Source organism: Telmatherina bonti (assembly GCF_933228915.1).
Source record: "Telmatherina bonti genome assembly, chromosome: 13".
NCBI lineage: Eukaryota > Metazoa > Chordata > Actinopteri > Atheriniformes > Telmatherinidae > Telmatherina > Telmatherina bonti.
In genome coordinates, this window is record NC_136611.1 from 6,339,864 (window position 1) to 6,360,969 (window position 21,106).

Consider the following 21,106-nt stretch of genomic DNA (forward strand, 5'->3'; position numbering starts at 1 on the left):
TCAGAGCGAGCTTCAACTCCCACCTTCAGCAGAGCTTCGAACATGTCCCGAGTGAGGCGGGGGACATTGAGTCCGAATGGGCTGTGTTCCGTGCCTCTATTGCTGAGGCGGCCAGCCGGAGCTGTGGCTGTAAGGTCGTTGGTGCCTGTCGTGGCGGTAATCCCAGGACTCGTTGGTGGACACCAGCAGTGAGGGATGCCGTCAAGCTGAAGAAGGGAGTCCTATCAGGCCTTCTTGGCCTGTGGGACTCTGGAGGCAGCTGATGGGTACCGGCGGGCTAAGCGGCATGCGGCTTCGGCCGTTGCCGAGGCAAAAACTCGGGCATGGGAGGAGTTCGGGGAGGCCATGGAGAAAGACTTCCGGACGGCTTCGAGGAGATTCTGGTCCACCATCCGGCGGCTCAGGGGGGGGAAGCAGTGCTCCTTCAATACTGTGTACAGTGGAGGTGGGGAGCTGCTGACCTCAACTCAGGACGTTGTGGGTCGGTGGAAGGAATACTTCAAAGACCTCCTCAATCCTACCAACACGTCTTCCTATGAGGGAGCAGAGCTGGTGGACTCAGGGGTGGACTCTCCTATCTCTGGGGCTGAAGTCGCTGAGGTGGTCAAAAAGCTCCTTGGCGGCAAGGCCCCAGGGGTGGATGAGATCCGCCCGGAGTTCCTTAAGGCTCTGGATGGTGTGGGGCTGTCCTGGCTGACACGCCTCTGCAGCATCGCGTGGACATCGGGGGCAGTACCGCTGGATTGGCAGACTGGGGTGGTGGTCCCCCTTTTTAAGAAGGGGGACCGGCGGGTGTGTTCCAATTACAGGGGAATCACACCCCTCAGCCTCCCTGGTAAGGTCTATTCAGGGGTCCTGGAGAGGAGGGTCCGCCGGATAGTCGAATCCCGGATTGAGGAGGAGCAGTGTGGTTTTCGTCCTGGTCGTGGAACAGTGGACCAGCTCTATACCCTCTTTGGGGTCCTGGAGGGGGCATGGGAGTTTGCCCAACCAGTCTACATGTGCTTTGTGGACCTGGAGAAGGCATTCGACCGTGTCCCCCGGGGGCTCCTGTGGGGGGTACTCCGGGAGTATGGGGTACCGGACCCCCTTGTACGAGCTGTCCGGTCCCTGTACGACAGGTGTCAGAGCTTGGTCCGCATTGCCGGTAGTAAGTCGGATTCGTTTCCGGTGAGGGTTGGACTCCGCCAAGGCTGCCCTTTATCACCGATTCTGTTCATAACTTATATGGACAGAATTTCTAGGCGCAGCCGAGGTGTTGAGGGGATCCGACTTGGTGGCCTCAGGATTGGGTCCCTGCTTTTTGCGGATGACGTGGTCCTGGTGGCTTCATCTGGTCGTGATCTCCAGCTCTCGCTGGAGCGATTCGCAATACATTACTGTGTGTGTGTGTGTGTGTCTGAACAAGTCTGTCTGAAACAAAGCAGAACATGTAAAGTTGTGTGTTTCTAAAAGGAGAACCTGAAGAGAGCAGCTGGATTCAGCTAGGAATAAATAAAATAATGTGTGGTGAGCTAATAAAGGGAGCCTGAGATGTTTTAATCTGTCAGGAGGCCGTCAGCCTGTTTTGATTATCAACACCGTCCTCAGGCAGATCCAGTTAGCCTCTAAATTCACCTCAGAAGGATCTAGAAAGAAGTGAAGCCCAATATAGCATGGAAACAATGTGAATACTTGCAACATAACATGAATTAGAAAGAGGGAATACTTCACTCTAAAACCGCCTTCGTCTCCATGGAAACCAGCAGGACCTTCACGACTCACTTCAGATAAAAGCAGAGTCACAGGAGATCAGATTAGCAGAGTTTTTATGACCTGAAAACAGCTAAAGTAAGACGCAGTGATTTATTTATGAGCTTGTTTCCTTCTCTTTGGCTTCTAGCTCCCGCAGTTTTAGCCCCACAGTGACGAGACAGACGTGTTGCTATCTGCTTTTGTACGACTCCGCGTTTGTGTGGAGAAGCTCCAGAGCGAACTGGGATGATCTCGTGTTTTTATTACATTCCCATTAACCGTGTTTCATTTGGATGCTGCAGCTGGTGGAGATCCCTGATGTTTTTTTATGTTTCATGTTAGTAGTTGTGGAAAGATGTTTAGTACTGCATGTATCTCATGCTGCCAGCTGCACAGGGACTCTCAGAAAGAGCAGGAGAGGGATGTTTATTCCTGCAGAAACACACACATACTGTTTGCTTTTATTATCTAAGACCCAGATATGTTCCTGAATAGTCAGTAAAATACTGTAGTAACATCATATCCTATTTTCACATTGTATTTTTTTTATTATTACTTGCCATCAGCATTTTTTATTCAAATTATTTTAATTCGTCTTCAGCTACGTCGTTTATATTTTCTGCTTCGTTGTTGAACACGACAACCTGTATCTCCTAAAAACCAAGATATCCCTCTAGATCTGTTAAACAAAGTACAACGTTGCAGACGCCCTACTGTCAACACTTTGCTCCACAGGCATCATATGTGGTCAAAAAATGACCATTTTTCTTTAAACAAGAGGCCTAAATAAGTGTGCAGAACTGCAGAGCTCTGGCAGGACGGTGAAGCCTAAACCAGACTGAACATTTGACTGGATGGAACTGGACATGGTACACAACGCCAGGCTCAATGACTGGGAAAAGGAAGTTTTGTTTTATTTATTTCTTGGTTCATTTATTCAGTCTTTCCTGTGTGAAAGGAATTCACATTTATGTTTCATGATGTCTCATGCGGTGAAAAACAGGCAGAAAGTGTCACATATTAGTTTCCTGTAGTATCAGACACATAAAGACATCAGATAAACAGCTGATTCATTAAAATAGCTGCTGTTTAATATCAACATTTTAATAGATTTACTCATTTATCAGCAGTTTTATGTCATTGCACAGAAGTGAAAGATTTAACGTTGCAGAAATGACATCCGTTCAGTCCGGCTGTGATGACAAAGCAAACCTAATGGAGCTTCTCTGTTTCCAGATTCAAGGAGGGGATCCCACTGGCACCGGGACAGGTAAGACCAGCTCTGCACTTAAACCACATTTTCAATTGCATAACACCTCCCATTTGAATTATTAATAGTTTCTTTTTTGGAAGCTTTGCATAAATACTGCTTGGAAGTCGAGATGCGCGTTAGGAGTGTTCCTAAATATACCCCATGAAGGCACATGGGAGTACGTTCAGAAGGGAAGACACATGAGGAGGATAGAAGAACGGTGAATAAAGGTTCACTGAACGGTGGAATAAAGGCTTTAAAAACGAGTGAAAAGGCACCAAAGTGTAGTTAATTTCCTGCGCCTGTGCTGCTGGGAGAGTTTGCAGCACAAAGTGAGTTTTGTGTCTGCAGGCGTCTGAGCGGTGTGCAAAATGCATCCGTCATGACGGATTTATGAAGGCGCAGAATTTCTGGCCTGTGGGCAAAATTCTCCTCATCACCTGGGCTGAACAGCAGCCCCTCAACATGCAGCTTACCTTCCAGGAATGGGCTGCTACTTCTCCTGTAATTCTGCAACCCAGGTCTGACAGCCATCATCCTGCTCTGCTTTTATACCTGCCCATCTGGCGATGAGTCACACTGAAGGTTCGTTGTCAAGTACGACGAGATGAAAGCTTCGTCTTAAAGTTTAAATCACAAAACAGACTAAATATGCAACATTCGATAATGAACCTGAGATGATGGAGTGCATGTGGACTGTAGCAGCTGAGTGATGATCATTAACAAGATGAAGAGCCGCTGCGTACGTGGCTGGCGTCGTCTAGGAAGACAGAGTCTTCAGGTAGAAACCCTGGAGAACATGTTGAGAAGCAGAAAATGAACTCATTAACATCATAGATAATGTCTGTCTTTGTGTGAGGGGGAGCTTCTCCTCCCCCTCAGTGTGGGAACATGGAGCAGAATATATTTAACTGCCTATTCTTATTTAATTTAGCTTCTCTGTCCAGGAGAATAATGTAATCTGCAAATGATCAGTGTTTGATTTGCTTGTGGTGGACTACTTTAAGTGTTTTATTTTGAGTAAAGTCACCAGTAACTGATTATCTCCTGCGTCTCAGTGTCGCTGTCAGCGCGGCCTGACCAACACACGACTGGTTTGGAGCCAGAATAGAGCAAAGAAACGCTGTTATGAGCAAGTTTTCTGCAACACTTGTCACCGGTTTGAAGGAATCAAAACTATTTGCACAACAGACGAGAGTCGCTCTGGTTGAGGAAAAGTAAATCTGGAAGGTTGAACAAGCCCTGAACTGCCTCCTGCACCAGGTTTAGTTGAACTAAGAGGTGTTGTATATGTCTGCCTCTACGAGTCTCTCTGCCCACAGACCTTTACCTTAGACAGGAAAGGGTGATGGTGGACCTTGTTCTGCTCTCCTCATGGTCCCCTGCAGGCTGCACGGACACTCCAAACAGAACATAAAGGAGGTTTTAATGCTGGTTAAGATTCACTATGCAAGAGAAGCAGAACAAGGACGACCAGCTGCTGTCATCGGTACTCACTAATACTGGGAAAATCCTTCAGAAATTCTCCACACATGTCGAGCGAAGCCCTTTGTTTTGTAGCTTGTGCATGAATTACAGCGAACTGCTTCCTTTGGCATCAACTGGCTCCCGTGGCTCAGACTTCTCCATCTAAACCCTCCAGGACCAGAATCTTTGGAGAAACACAAGTTTTAAACACTGAAATGTAAATTAAATCCAAATTTAGAGCAGGAAGTACATGCTTGCATGTTTGCAGATACCAAAATGGCATGTTTACGTCTCACAGCACTCATACTTGTTTGTTTTTTTTGTATAAATTAAGGAAATGATGGTCATTGGAGAGAATACTGTATGACGTATCGGTTAACTCTTTGGATTTGTCTCTTGCTGCTTCTGTCTTCTCACTCCTTTATTTATGATCCAGTCATGCTGAGGTAAAATGTCAGCATGCTGATGAATTATGCAAAAATGTCACCAGGGAAACTTGGTGGCTGCAGCGTCTGAGTTTTTCCAACCAACACAAACAAAGTCACAAAATGCATACTGTACATATATATATGTACAGTATGTATATGCGTTATAGTATATATATATATATATATATATATAATATATATATATTTTTTTTTTATATCTTCACGCTGCCTTATGCGCGTATCCGAGCAGGCAGGACACTGCAACACACCTCGGGGTAACAGATCCTCTCCTGTTGGGAGCCAGTAAGCTCCTGCAGTGTGTATTCCTGTGTTCTCATCATGATGATTCTTAATAATGAAGTCAGGATGGATAATGGTTCACAGCTGAAGGCTCTCAACAGGCTCTGCGTTCAAGGGCAAATGCTCGTCCTGCTTCTTATGAAAATGCAGAGTGTCTTGTCTCTCTGATGCTGCAGTAATTACAATAAATCAGACTGACAGAAATGGTCAGTTTTCTTGTTTTCATACTAACATTTTTATTATAAATTGTAATAATGATTTTTTTTTTTTTAAAAAAAGGTGCAAATGTGTACTGTTTGCAACACATGTCCTTTCATGTGCATAAAATTAGTTTTTCCTCAAAGCACTACATTTATTCACATGATAATCAATATTATAACAGTACAGCTGCATAAATACAGTTACATTATTATTATTATTATTTAACTGTGATTTTAGGCTCTTGTCTAACCCACACAGACCTTATGCGACATACGTGATTCTACTCGTGCTGTTTGTCGGCGCTGCTCGTCATGTTTATTAACGGGGAAACAAGAAACCAATAATTAGCTAAGAGATGTGGTCAATCCTCAGCTACCCTGCTGGAAATGATAACAAGGTGGCGGCTCCAAACAAAGATAGTTTCCATCACTCCAGGAATGTGCAAGCTGAACAGTAACATGGAAACCATCAATGTCCCGTTTCCATGACGTCTCATTAGATATGTTTGGTGAGAGTAAATATTGAGACTTTATTACAGCATTTATGGATGAAATTGTTTCTGAATGAATTATTTCTCATTTCTTCTGACGATTTTTTCATCTTGTCGTCTTCCCCGTTCCGTTTCTCTCCTTGTTTTCTTCTCTCGCTCATGTTCCCAGGAGGTGAATCCTTCTGGGGAAAACCTTTCAAGGACGAGTTTCGGCCCAACCTTTCTCACACGGGGCGGGGAGTTCTTAGTATGGCTAACTCGGGTCCGAACACCAACAAGTCTCAGTTGTAAGAAATGTTTTTCACATCGCTCTGTTTGCTGTGAACAGTTCCTCCAAGCAAAACAGTTAGCCTGAGATTTAGCTTCGCTTTTTCTTTTAATTTCTTTTAATTTCTTCACCTCACAGCTAATAAATACAACTATTATTTTATTTAATTTTATTTTTGTTTAGATTTATTTTTTGCGTTAGCTTATTTTAATTGTCTTATATTGTTTATTTTATTATTTAAATTAATTTTATTTTTGTTTCAATTTATTTTTTGCGTTAGCTTATTTTTTTTGTCTTGTTTATTTTATATAATATTTTTTTATTTTGTTTTAATTTATTTTTACTTTAATTTATATTTATTTTGTTTTTATTTGAATAATTTTATAATGTTTTTTGTTTTATTTAGTTTTATTTTATTATTTTATTATTTCTTTGTGGTTTTTTGTTTTTGTGATGGTAGAAAACTGATATAGTAGATCTTGTTTGTATTTTTTGTAAGTTTTTTTTTTCCTGTTTTGCTCCTTTTTAGCGCTTTATGTCAACTATATTTTTAAACATATGTGATTATCTCTGGGTGTAAAAGTGTTAATTTATTTACCCCCTTAGATCTACGTATCCATTATTCATAAAAAATAATTACGTCAGAGGATCTTGGAATACATTATAGAAATTTTATTGTTTAATTGCTGCTTATAAACTTATATTCAGTATTAACAGCCTTTGACCAGTAGCGTGCAACTATATGGTTATGTGTGTGTGTGTGTGTGTAGCTGAATGCTTAAATACTGATGTTAACTCTTATATTTTTTTTATTTTTGAAGAACTTTGTGCGACATTTTACTGTATGAAAAGTACTCCATACATAAAGTTTAGATTGATTATAACACTTGATTTTTCTTGAGCCATTAAAGGTTTATTATTTTTTCCATTGACTGAAATTTGTTTTTTATCTTTATGTCACTGATTAAAATCTTTTCCTCTTGATTTCTCTCTCAGCTTCATCACATTTCGGTCGTGCACGTACCTCGACAGGAAGCACACGGTATTTGGAAGGTAAGATCTTAAAGTTTTAAAATATTTACTTGTGCATTTATTCAGTTTAAATGAAGTCCACTGAAAGGTAAAAATCCCAGAAACACTCCTCGTCGCTCTGACTCTCTGCTCGCCTCTTTGTGACATACATGTTTCCTTTTTAAGCTCCAGACAGTGATGTGACTTCCAGTCTGACTTTGGGCCACGCTGATGAAATATTTAGTGGATGCTGAATCTCTGTGGAAGTCTCTGCTGAGTTGAGCATCATTTTAAATGGTTTCTATCTTTTAGAGCGCTTTTAGCCGACTGATTCTCCACACGAAATACCTGAAAATAAAATACCTGAGAATAAAGTTCGCAGTAAAAGAAAGAACGTCGTCACATTGACGTCGTATCCTCCAGCTGTGCAGTTACGCCGTCGTGATGGACGAGCAGAGGTTTCAGACCGACCCACCTCGGCGCCTGCTTTCAGACATGATCAGTCTCTTGGAGGCGAATCATCGATTTCATGTGGATAAAAAGACGGATTGCTTAAAGTACTTTAATTCAGCGCCGTGTGGACGGCCGTAAGCTCGGGGAAAATTGTCACAAGCTTCTTATAGCTTCTGGGTTAAATGCACATAGAAATGTACATCAGTATGGCGGGCCGTCTTTATGAATCATGAGGATTTTATCCACATTGTTGCAGTTTTATCCAGAAATTTCTTTGAATATTGCTGCTTTCCTCACAGGAAGGTTTTATTTTCTAGAAGTGTAAAATATTTTCTCTTCTAAATGGGAGAAAAGAGGCTTTTCTGAGCAGTTAAAGCCTCTTGGATGCCTTTAGTTTATATCGAATGCCCTGTGTAAGCAGTGGTAAATGGCATGCTTTAAAATTGGAGTATGTAAGATTTTCAATATTTTCAAAATAAATTAACTAATAAAATAACTACAATCATAATTGGATAGTTTTTTTTAAACATGTAGGTTCCAGTCTGTCCATACTTGATGTGTTATTAAATTACAAGTTTAATTAATGACAAATGACAAAAAGCCCTCTTTTTTTTACTGGTAGGCAAACATTTAATTAATTAAACTTGTAATTTAATAACACATCAAATATGGACAGAGTGGAACCTACATGTTTAAAAAAAACTATCTAATTATGATTGTAGTTATTTGTTTAGTTAATTTATTTTGAAAATATTGAAAATCTTACATACTCCACCTTTAACGAATAAGTAAGTAAATGACAGAAATTGTTTTATTTTCTCTGGTGATGAGCTCCTCTGATCTCTGAGCAGCTGGAAGCAGAACAGTCTTACAGTTATCTCCTGTCATTTGCCTGATGTGTTTATCTAGCTGTATGTATTTTATTGAAGTTTTCTCCCTCTGCACATCGTACCAGGGGTCTCCCGCTGGAGCTGCTCGATTAAGACGCTGCAGCTTAAAGAGCAAAGTGAGAGCAGCTTCTTTAAAAGTGCTCAGTACCCGGGGAATCGCTGACAGAAGGCTTGTTGGCCCCTCAGTGTTTGGCAGACTCTGGATCTTCAGTGATTGTTTTTCCTCTGCCGTGTTTACACACCAAAGCGATGTGCTGCTAAGAAGACTTTAAATGTTTGCTTTTAGGCGAGACCTTTGTCCAGTTTCATCTAATGGAGATGCCATCAGCACAAATCCCACAAAGTCATACATGTTTACTCCCTGTTTATTAGAAATGGCTTTTGTTCATGATCTAAGATGACTTTAAACATTTAGCTCTTTGTTGTTGTTTTATTCATTTGGCTGCAGTCTGCGAGCACATCATCAGGTCTACCTGGTTATTTCTGGGTTCGACTCCCTTTCTCTCTCCACTATGACCGACTGCCTGATGCTCAGTTTGAACTTCCACATGGTGTGTAAAGTTGCTGCTGTGTTATTGATCAGATATTTGTGTTAACAAACAAACAGGAACATGAATAAAATGTGCAGTGAGTAGAACTGGGAAGAGCTTACTTACATCAGCGTTGTCGCCTCGTTCTTTAGACCTACTTGCTTCCTGGCAGCAGAAGTTTCCCGCTATCAGGAAACAAGCTTAACTTTCATCACACTGCATAAAAAAATGGAAGTTTTTCCTTATAAAACTGTGTTCTTTTTCACAAACAGAAAAAATTATGCCTAGCTGTTTCTAAAGTAACACGACTCGATCGTCCTGCTCTGTCTGCCTTTGCATCTTTTACTTGGACCACATACCGATTAGTCTCGCGGACGAACAGCGATGATCACTTCGTTGAAGAATAACTCAAACATTTTCCCTTCAGACACATCATTGTCTTCTAAATGTGGCTCTAAAAGTTCACCAACAGCAAACTGTGTTACTTGAGTTCAGCTAGAACTGCTCGATTATGACAAAAAATATAATCACAATTATTTTGGCTGAAATTGAGATCTCCATTATTGAACACAATTATCGAGTATACTCCGTGTCGTGCATTATAACCGTCTAATGCATGGTTCGGAGTTGTTTAATCCGCTTTTACCGCTTCTATAGGAACTATTTTACGTTGGCCTGGATGTACGTTTTATACCAAACAACCGCTGTCAGGCTGCAGCGCGTTTCTCTCATCCACCTGTTAAAAGACGGCTGATCTGAACCAGCTGGTTAACATGTTGCTATGGTAACGCCCCGTAACGGAGGGATATTACCGTGTTTAACTTGCCGAACTATGTATAGGAAAATAATTCAGCCAGTTGTCACTGACAATGGTATAAACTATGTTTAGGTGAACTTCCACAACCTACTGCAGTTATTCTACATTGACCTGCAGCCGGAGCCGACTGAGACTGGCCGTCTGGGAGTGCTTTAGGACGGGAGAGGCTCCCGCTGCTCCTTCCTTACAGTAACTGCAGAACAATATGTGCCTTCAAGTCAGTCGCCAAAACACCAGAAAAGTCTCTAATAGCTCCAGTAAAAGTTGCTAGATTTGTCGCTTTTAACAAAAAAAGTCTCCAGATTTAGCGAGAAAGTCTCCAAGTTGGCAACAGTGTCTGAATGAAAGCAAAGCGGCTGTGGGAGGAGTTTACAGCACAGCGCTGCAACGCCAGAGACGCTCGATTAGCAGCTGAAGACAGCAGGAGAGGAAACTGCAGAGAGAAAAATAATCACACCTTTTTATTTTTAGGATCGTTGGAAACTCAGATCATAATTGAGATTAAAATCCGATTAATCACCCTGTTGTAATTTCAGTGCATTCATGCACCGGCAGGGTGTTGAAGGTTAAAAACTGATTTGTGTTTTGCACAAAACAGCCAACAGATACAGACTAGAACAGTCAAATTGTGCCATGCAGGAATAAAGCATGAAGCTTTGATTCATGGCATCAAATATGCCCTTAAACTGAACTTCCTCGTCCTTCCCACAGTGCCGCTCTGAGCTGAGCAGGAAGCGAAAGCTATACCCCCCCTCTCTCTCTGCACCTATGGAAGATCAGCTGCAGAGTCAACCTAAGTTCATGTCTGTGAGTGTAGATTGATAACCTCAGGGGTTTGAGCCCCGCTTCTTCCTGCCCGCCAGATTCACCCTGCAGCCGTCTTGTCAGGATTAAACGAGTCGGGTTGAAAGTTAAAAATGGTCGCTCTGACGGTGAAGTCATTTAACAGTGTAAATGCTTCCACTTTCATCACTTAGTTTTCTTGTGACAGATGTGCAGCTCTTGTTAATCTCGCGAACAGATTTCTTCTTTTCATGATAAACATGGGATCTTTTCGTCTCTTACAGGGTAGTTGGTGGGTTCGAGACACTCACAGCCATGGAAAGTGTCGAGTGTGATACCAAAACAGACAAGCCAAAGGTAGGGGGAAAGTTCTGTCTCATCTCTTGACTGACTTGTCTCCTAAATGTGTGGTTTGGATCGTCTCTGAGGTGAGGAGAAAATTCCCTCCATAGGTTTGTTACATGTCAAATCAGGTTTCATTTTACGGTCTTGAACTGAGGTTGACCTCCTCATCCAGAGCAAGTTACAGAGCTCAGTAGTGGAAGCTGTTCAAGTTTCTACATCCCTGACATTAAAGGCAGCAGATGAGAACAAAAGTCAGTCTTTGTGCCATGACAGTACCGTGACCCTTACAGGGATCTGGTAAAGGTCAGGTGCAAAGACGTGAAATGAGGCGAGGGGAGGAGTTGGAAATGCCATTCTGAAGCACACAGAATCTAGGTTTCCATTTAGGTAAAAGTGGAAATTAATTTTTACATTCTTATGTTTTTTGCAGTCAGAGATCAAGATCTTAAGCACATCTGTGTTTGTGGACCCGTATGAAGAAGCTGATGTTCAGGTTGGAATTTTATACCTTATATCAACCTATATAGGGGTTATATCAACCTATATAGGGGTTATATCAACCTATATAGGGGTTATATCGACCTACATGCGGGTTATATCGACCTATATAAGGGTTATATCCACCTATATACGGGTTATATCGACCTACATGCGGGTTATATCGACCTACATGCGGGTTATATCGACCTACATGCGGGTTATATCGACCTACATGCGGGTTATATCGACCTATATGCGGGTTATATCGACCTATATGCGGGTTATATCGACCTATATACGGGTTATATCGACCTACATACGGGTTATATCGACCTATATACGGGTTATATCGACCTATATACGGGTTACATCGACCTATATACGGGTTACATCGACCTATATACGGGTTACATCGACCTATATACGGGTTACATCGACCTACATACGGGTTACATCGACCTACATACGGGTTATATCGACCTATATACGGGTTATATCGACCTACATACGGGTTATATCGACCTACATACGGGTTATGTCGACCTACATACGGGTTATGTCGACCTATAAACGGGTTATATCGACCTATAAACGGGTTATATCGACCTACATACGGGTTATATCGACCTACATACGGGTTATATCGACCTACATACGGGTTATATCGACCTACATACGGGTTATATCGACCTACATACGGGTTATATCGACCTACATACGGGTTATATCGACCTATATACGGGTTATATCGACCTATATATGGGTTATATCGACCTATATACGGGTTACATCGACCTATATACGGGTTACATCGACCTATATACGGGTTACATCGACCTATATACGGGTTACATCGACCTACATACGGGTTACATCGACCTACATACGGGTTACATCGACCTACATACGGGTTACATCGACCTACATACGGGTTACATCGACCTACATACGGGTTATATCGACCTACATACGGGTTATATCGACCTACATACGGGTTATATCGACCTACATACGGGTTATATCGACCTACATACGGGTTATATCGACCTATATACGGGTTACATCGACCTACATACGGGTTACATCGACCTACATACGGGTTACATCGACCTACATACGGGTTACATCGACCTACATACGGGTTACATCGACCTACATACGGGTTACATCGACCTACATACGGGTTACATCGACCTACATACGGGTTACATCGACTTACATACGGGTTATATCGACCTATATACGGGTTATATCGACCTATAAACGGGTTATATCAATGTATAAAAGGGTTATATCGACCTATATACGGGTTATATCGACCTATATACGGGTTATATCGACCTATATACGGGTTATATCAACCTATATACAGGTTATATCAACCTATATACAGGTTATATCAACCTATATACGGGTTATATCAATGTATAAAAGGGTTATATCGACCTATATACGGGTTATATCGACCTATATACGGGTTATATCAATGTATAAAAGGGTTATATCGACCTATATACGGGTTATATCGACCTATAAACGGGTTATATCAATGTATAAAAGGGTTATATTGACCTATATACGGGTTATATCGCCCTATAAAAGGGTTATATCAACGTATAAAAGGGTAATATCGACCTACATACGGGTTATATCGACCTACATACGGGTTATATCGACCTACATACGGGTTATATCGACCTATAAACGGGTTATATCAACGTATAAACGGGTTATATCAATCTATACAGTCTCGGCTGTATTGGCGTGTTGGTTGCATGTTTGTTCTCTTGTGGTGATGGAAACTCCAAAGATCCCCTAATTTCTCCTGTTCTGGATGGTAGTATCCAGACTTTTCACAGGATCCAGATCTGTATTTATATCTTGTAAAACCAGTTGGGAACGCTGATCCTTTACTCTGGAGTTTTATGCATATCTGCTGAAAACGACCCGATCCTGCAATGATAAAGAATCTTGCAAAACTTTCCTGGAATCAGACGCTGATCCGGATCATTACCAACATTTAATGGAGTCTAAGTTATGCAAAAACCTGTTTGCAGGGGAAAAAATCATGAAAATCCGTCCAGTATATTTAGTGTAAAGTTTCCACTACAAAAAAACAAACGCTGGCGAAAACACACCGTATCCTTCTTGGCGGATGTAAAAATTTAGCAGCAAACATGAAACATGCTGGTATTTGTGGCTGGTTTTTAGGTGTTTGGGAAAACAATCAGCAGTGGCTGCTCTGATCTATTTTTTGTGACATATATCTACCAGGGCTGTGACGATTCGCTTTTGTCACGATTCAATTTGATTCTGATGTTTTTTTGGGGCCAATTCGATTTAAATTGCGATTCTAACAATTCTTTGATATTGATGATTTTGTAGATAGAAACAAAAAAAAATGTACAAAACTTTTTTTTGCTCACCATTTTTCTTGATTTAAAAGAGGAAAAAACAACCCAGTATCCAGACCATCATTCTGCTGCTGTAATGCCCAAGAAGACAAGTAAAAAGATCAATAAAAACAATAAAAATGACAAAAATGTCATAATAAATTATTTTTATCTTAAAAAAAAAAAAAAAAAAAATTTAAATAAAAAAATCGATTTTAAAATTGTGAAGCAAAAAATCCCGATATTTGATTTTTCGATTCAATTTTCCCACCCCTAATATTTACTTTAATGTTCATTTATTTTATTTATTGCTGTAAAACAAAGTGCTTGACCCTTCAGAAAAGGGAAAAGTCCCGACATAGCTCCGTCAGACAACCCATACGGCATTTCAGACATTGTAATCTGATGTCACATGACCTTGCTGTTGTTTTGTCCTCTCATCTGGAGAGTTTCATCTCATGAATTATTCCACTCAGATTGCAGCAGAGCGAGAGAAGGAGCTGCAGAAGCAGGAGGAGGAGAAGCAGCAGGCCAGCGCCACAGTGAAGAAAGCCAAGGAGGAGCAGGCACCCAAGACCTTCAAACAAGGCGTGGGGAAGTACATCAACCCTGCCACAGTGTAAGGACACACACACACACACACACACACACACACACACACACACACCCTGAGCTCCTATATTGATGCAGATGTGACTCATCCATGGACATTACCAACAAGGCTGTGAAAAGCTGAACCTAAAGAACGTTTATTCCCCTTTGGTTTCTGTTTTTTCCCCACAATCTGGTGTGAAGGAGTTAAAAACAAAGAAGTAATGAAGCGACTGCATACAAGAGAGGAACACACACTGTGGAGAGGACTAATGTGCAAAACTGCCTGTTACAGAAAGAAATACCAATTCCCCTCGTGCTTTATCACCCAGAACATATTTCCCATGTGAAATTAGTTTCACTCCTTGTATGAAGAACAGCTTGTACCTTTTTAGTGGCACTTCTTTCAGATGGTTTCTGAATCTATTCTGTGAAACACAAAAAGAGGTTTAACACCATAATATCTCCACACAACGTGTCGCCCTGCAGCATCTGCCAGAGGCTGGAAGTGCTGCGATGCTTTGCTATCAGGGTGCATTAACTGAACTGGAAATGCTGGGGGTTTTTTGTCTCGAGTCCATTTGAGAAGAGCACGAGGTTTGACACTTTTTTTCCACCTGTCTCACTCCTGCCGTCACATTAATTTTTTGTGATGCTGCCACAGTTGTGTGTTAAACTGGCATGTGGGACGTTGGATCAGATGTTTATAGGAAGGTTTATAGAAAGGTTGGAACTGTTTGATTTGCAGCTTTCAGGCCAATATAAGATGTAAATATCAGAGTTTAAAGTGGTCTGCAATGAGCTTTTTAGAATTGACTTCAGGTGAGACAGTTGTCGTTCACCAGATGGACAGTTTGGGACGAAGGTGTCCAAAGTTGGTCCCCTAAAGGCCGTTTACCTGCAGCTCCTGGACGTTTCCTCCTGCAGCACCTGAATCAGATTCATGCTCCAACATGTTTGGGCAGAACTCAACAACAAGCAGAGACATCTAATGTGTTCCAAGTGTGTTGGATCAGGGAGACAACTAAAACCTGCAGGATTCGGACCCAGAACTGGTTTATTTGATGATCATTAAACTATTCAATACAATACAATACAACTTTATTTCTAACGCACTTTAAAAACAACAATGTTGACCAAAGTGTCTCACTGTGGGGGGTTAAAAAAAACCCAGAATAAATAACAATTTTAGAAAATTACAGTCATCTAAAAGCAATGAATTTAAAACAATCAAAATAAAATCAGATCTAACAAGTGAACTTATTGTGCAGAAAAAGCCAGTTTAAACAAATAATACAACTTTGCTTTAAAACCATTGTTTGGTTTTCTGACACCAAACTCTTTCTGCTCTTAAAAAATCCAAATCAGCTGATTTATTCCGTTTTAATTTTCTTTTTTTTTTTTTTTACATATTCTCATAATATCCTCATTTTCCGACATTCCTACCGTACTGAAGGATTAGCTCACAGATTTTACCCTTGCTCTTTCTGCCTTACTAATTGTAGCGGCACTTCCTTTTTCTTCTTTACCACCACTTTGAAAACAGTTGACCGTTTTTTATTTCTTGTAGTTTTAATAAGAACAATTTAACAAAATATTAACAGGATCACACGGTCAAAAAACTCTGTTTCTTCTAACGTCTCTGGCTTCAATCTGACTAATTAACAGCTTCCCAGTGATGTATGGTAACTTAAGAAATATAAAATTTTACATTTTACCAAATATAAACTTTAATATTTTTTATCTTTCCTTTAAATTAAATTATAATTCAGAAAATACTGAATTTGACTCCAACACTATTAGTAATGATGTCCACTTCTCAGTGTGTGAAATCGCCTCTAGCCTCCCTGTAATGTAGATAACATCAGATTTACTGCTTTATTCCAGACTTTTGAAGCAAGCAGCTTGTGGGAACTACTTAGTTACACTTCAGCTGGTTTTCTTCTCATCTTAAAAACATCAAACTGATGCAGAAAGAGTCAAATAAAAGAAATGTGCTCCTACTTGAATGATCCACATTCTAAGTTACGCTTCATGTAGTGAACATTAAAACACTTCGCTTTGGCTTTAAATAATTCAGCAGTCACCTGGCGAGGTTCAGCCCAACCAGCAGCTTACCTGCCCCGTGTGTTGGTGTCGGACGGCAGCTGGTGTGTTAAAATTCTGCTTCCTCTCCTTCAGAAAACGTCCAGCTGCGGAGGATGAAAGCGCTCCATCCACCAGCGGCGCAGCAGCCAAGAAGTCCAAAGGCAAGACCAGCTTCGGAGACTTCACCTCCTGGTAGCGCTGAGGCATCCAGTTTTTTTTTGTTACCTTAGCTATTCAGGCTAAATCTGAGCTAAATTCATGCAATGTTTTTGTTTTGTTTTGTCCTTTATCTCTGAGTTGAATCTGCAGATTAAAGCTACTTTTTTCAGAAATCCTGTAATAATCTCATGTTTGAGTCGACCCTCATGTGCGAACACCGATTCGCAGATAACAAACATGTCATGTGAAGCACCGTTGTCTGTTTTCCCTGTCCAGGACATCAGGAAACACCTAACTGTTCTTTCTGTCCTGCAAGTTTTAGATGCTTCCCTGCTCCAACACACCTGATTCACATTAAATGGATCCCCAGCAGCTTGTTGAGCTTGTTGAACAAGCAGGTTAACAACCCATTAGTCTGAGTCAGGTGTGCTGAAGCGAGAAACACCTAAAACAGGGATCTTCAGTTCTGGTCCTGCAGGATTTACCAGTTTCCCTGCTCCAACACACCTGATTCACATTAAATGGATCCCTAGCAGCTTATTAAGCTTGTTGAACAAGCAGGTTAACAACCCATTAGTCTGAGTCAGGTGTGCTGAAGCGGGAAACGCCTAAAACAGGTATCTTCAGTTCTGGTCCTGCAGGATTTACCAGTTTCCCTGCTCCAACACACCTGATTCACATTAAATGGATCCCTAGCAGCTTATTAAGCTTGTTGAACAAGCATGTTAACAACCCATTAGTCTGAGTCAGGTGTGCTGAAGCGGGAAACGCCTAAAACAGGTATCTTCAGTTCTGGTCCTGCAGGATTTACCAGTTTCCCTGCTGCAACCCACCCGATTCAGATTAAATGGATCCCCAGCAGCTTGTTGAACAAGCATGTTAACGACCCATTAGTCTGAGTCAGGTGTGCTGAAGCGGGAAACACCTAAAACAGGTATCTTCAGTTCTGGTCCTGCAGGATTTACCAGTTTCCCTGCTGCAACACACCCGATTCAGATTAAATGGATCCCCAGCAGCTTGTTGAACAAGCATGTTAACGACCCATTAGTCTGAGTCAGGTGTGCTGAAGCGGGAAACACCTAAAACAGGTATCTTCAGTTCTGGTCCTGCAGGATTTACCAGTTTCCCTGCTGCAACACACCTGACAGAAATCACTAGTTAAATGGCAGATTTGTGCAGAGCTTAATATCAAGATATGCACAAGTTAGTCAGGTGTGTTGCAGCAGGGAAACTTCTAAACCCTGCAGGAATCCGGCCATCAAGGACCAGGATCCAAAATAATGCATGACTGCAGACCTTGAGGAGTGGATCTGCAGATGCCTGATCTGTATGTTATTTTGGTTTAAAACCGTCTCCATCATGTCAGCTTTAGCCCCAACGTCATTTCACCGCCTTGGCTCACATCTAAGGCATGGCTCACCACGGTCCTGCAGGTTTTAGATGTTTCCCTGCTACAACACACCCGACTCAGACTTGTGCAGAGCTTGATGTCCAGCTCTGCAAAAGTCTGGGTTGCTAACAGGCTTCTGCAGAATGAGGTCATTTTAATCAGGTCTGTTGCAGCAGGGAAAACATCTAGAACACTCAAGTAAGTTGGTAACACCTGATCCATAGGTTTAAGTCAATGTTTCTCACACATAGAAGATGAATCTTGATAGATTTTGACAGGTTTTCTGTCATTTTAGTGCAGATTCTTCTCATTTCAGAGTTTATTGGGAGGTTTATTGATTTACCACCAGACTGATCAGACCTGCTTGGAAGCAGAAAGTTTATCTTTATTTTAACTCCAGCGGCACAAATTCAAAGTCTTAAGACTTTTATACACTTGAACATTAAATGAATTAGATTTAAAACCGTCAGTCTGGATGGGGTGAAGTCAGGTTGCTGTAACTTTGAACAAAATGTTGATGTAGACAGCTTTTAATTATAATTAGAGTTATAAAGGTGACCTATATCATTAATATTTGGAATATTTCTCAGCATTATTAAAAATATCAGGTTTAAAACGTCAGTGTCAGAGTTAAATAACTTTTTTTTTTTTAATTCATATTCTTATTATGAAGTTTCAGTGATTTCTTTGTAAAAACGTCCGTGCCGTGACAGCAGATTCCCAGAATGACGCGTAAATGTAAAAATGTAAAATGAAATATGACGAGCCATCAGCAGAATCTTGGTGGGATCCTTCCTCTCAGATCCTGGTTGCGCTGCTGGAAGTGCAGCGTTGGCGATGGCCCCTTCGTGCCACATAAGTAATTCATCAGATGCTTGCTTCTCTGCCTGATGCTGCTCCTCTCGTCTCATTATTTCGCTGAGGTCTCTGCAGCAGTCGCCGAGCTTCGCGCTCTCACCTGACTGAATGCACCCTGCAGTGTCTTCAGGGTCTGAGCGAACTGAGGCTTTGCCAACGCTGGAAATGCAAAGTGAAGTTGATGCCCTCTGAAACCAAACTGCTTGACCTACACGGTTATCCTTTTCACACGTGGAGTGTTAAAACTGAGCCGTGGCGTGACGATAAAGTCTGGTTTTTATACTTTCCTATCAACACGGCAGCAGAAAGTCATCTCCAGCACGCTCTGGGACACTAACTGAATGAATAATGGAGGTGTGTGTGTGTGTGTGTGGTTCCTGCAGACGTTGCTGATATGAACGACGAGTCATTTCAGACATTAAGTTCAGTTGATTTTACACTCCAGTGTAAAATCTGATGAACGGCTGAGTGCATTGTTGCCAGTTTATTAGCAACTGCTTTCATATCCTCCTGTTTTTGTGAAGCTTTTTAGTTTGAAGGTTTTTGTTCGGCTGTATGGAATGACGTTTGACACTTTGCTACACATGCTGAGCTTGGATGAAAGTGTTGCTGAAAACAAGCGGCTTTTCTGCAGAAAGAAGCCGGTTCAGGAAGCTGATCTTCATTCCTCCTGTGGTCTCAGCAGATGACGAGTCCGACTCGGAGCAGGGCAACGTTGATGTGAAGGGAGACATTTCTGCAGCCTTGCAGAACCTGCTGACATTTTAACCAAGCTCCAGAAAACCCTCAAAAGGATAGTTATCAGACTCCCTGTCACTTTTTTATTACGTTTTATTTGCATTTACATGTAAGGGTCTCCTGCACTCCACAGCAACTTGATGCATCTCCATCAGTTTGTTAAATTTTGCTTTTTCAACCACCGTAAATGTAACACGTTTAAGCTTTTACACCCAGTTCACAACCTGGAAATCCAAAAATCTCGTCAGAATATTTATAAAATCTAAATATTACGTTGAGTTTAAGTGACTGACCTTTTTGTTCTGTGTCAACAGGCTGAATCCTCGAGAGGTTTTGAAGATGTTCCTGCTTTGCTGCTTTAAAACAGTGCTTTAATGTTCCTTTTTTATCTCCTTTAACAAACAAGCAAACAGATTTAATGGTTTATTATAGTCAAGATGGAAACATTGAACCATTCTATACCACATTATTTATAAAGCATTTTAAAAACCGCAGCAACACCGACCACAATGCTGCACAGTAAAACAGAATTAAAGGAAGACCGGCCAGGAGTAAGGAGCGGAAACACAAGATAAAATAACTCTAAAGGTAATAAACAAGTCTAAGAAACATAAAATCGATGTGAAAGTCTCTGGACACTAAAAACACGGTTCATCATCCTGCGAAAGTTAAAAATGAGTCATTATCATCCAAGTTTTTAAAATAAAAACAAAACAAGTGTTAAATGTCTTAGAAATAATCACATCCTTGGTCTAATGACTGTGGTAAACAACGAAAGTCTTTGGATCCTTCCAAGTAACCATGGTAACCATCTAAAAATACCCGCGGGGTTATTAAACCTTATGTGCACAAAGTTTCACCGTGCAGAAAAGTGTTATGTTGTAAATATCAGCTGAAAGTCTTCAGAGGAAAAAGTTAGTTGTACATAAAACTATTATTTGCTTTTCTGCTTTATACTTTTCACCCAGTTTCACCCAGTATTCCCTCCTTATTTTTAACTGGGTACACTTGTTTATTGTTATTTTGATTCGGTTTTGTTTACTGTTTTTTTCTTTGTGCATTTTTACGGCGTGTATTTTTTGTCAGTTATGAACGTCGTGTACGTATCACTGTGTGTGTGTGTGCGCGCGTGCGTGCGCCCGCCCGCCCTATGAGCACAAAGGCCCAGGACTAACCTGCCTTAATTATTTGTGTCAGAGAATCAACAGGTGGAAACGTTCCTCAGAGATCTTCTCCATGTTGACATGAAGCATCACATCATGATGAGAATCTCCCGAAGCTGCTCTGCTGGATGTAGATCTGGTGACTGTGGAGCCGTTGGAGGACAGTGAACTCATCGTCATGGTGGAGATGATGTGAGCTTTGTGACATGGTGCATCATCCTGCTGGAAGTTTCCATCAGAAGATGCTACACTGTGCTCAGAAAGGGATGGACATGGT

At 41.2% G+C, this 21,106-nt stretch overlaps 1 protein-coding gene across 1 annotated transcript in view; it reads left to right on the forward strand.

Annotated features, from left to right (window-relative positions):
* The window catches only part of ppil2 (peptidylprolyl isomerase (cyclophilin)-like 2), a 37,452-nt gene extending 20,605 nt beyond the window's left edge, over positions 1-16,847 (forward strand). Inside the window, exons 14-20 of the mRNA XM_079251552.1 lie at positions 2,971-3,004; positions 6,042-6,159; positions 7,137-7,193; positions 10,909-10,981; positions 11,400-11,462; positions 14,319-14,461; positions 16,615-16,847. Coding sequence (XP_079107678.1) covers positions 2,971-3,004; positions 6,042-6,159; positions 7,137-7,193; positions 10,909-10,981; positions 11,400-11,462; positions 14,319-14,461; positions 16,615-16,717 — 591 coding nt within the window. The 3' untranslated portion in view covers positions 16,718-16,847. The remainder of the gene's footprint in view (positions 1-2,970; positions 3,005-6,041; positions 6,160-7,136; positions 7,194-10,908; positions 10,982-11,399; positions 11,463-14,318; positions 14,462-16,614) is intronic.
* Positions 16,848-21,106: the final 4,259 nt, after the last annotated feature.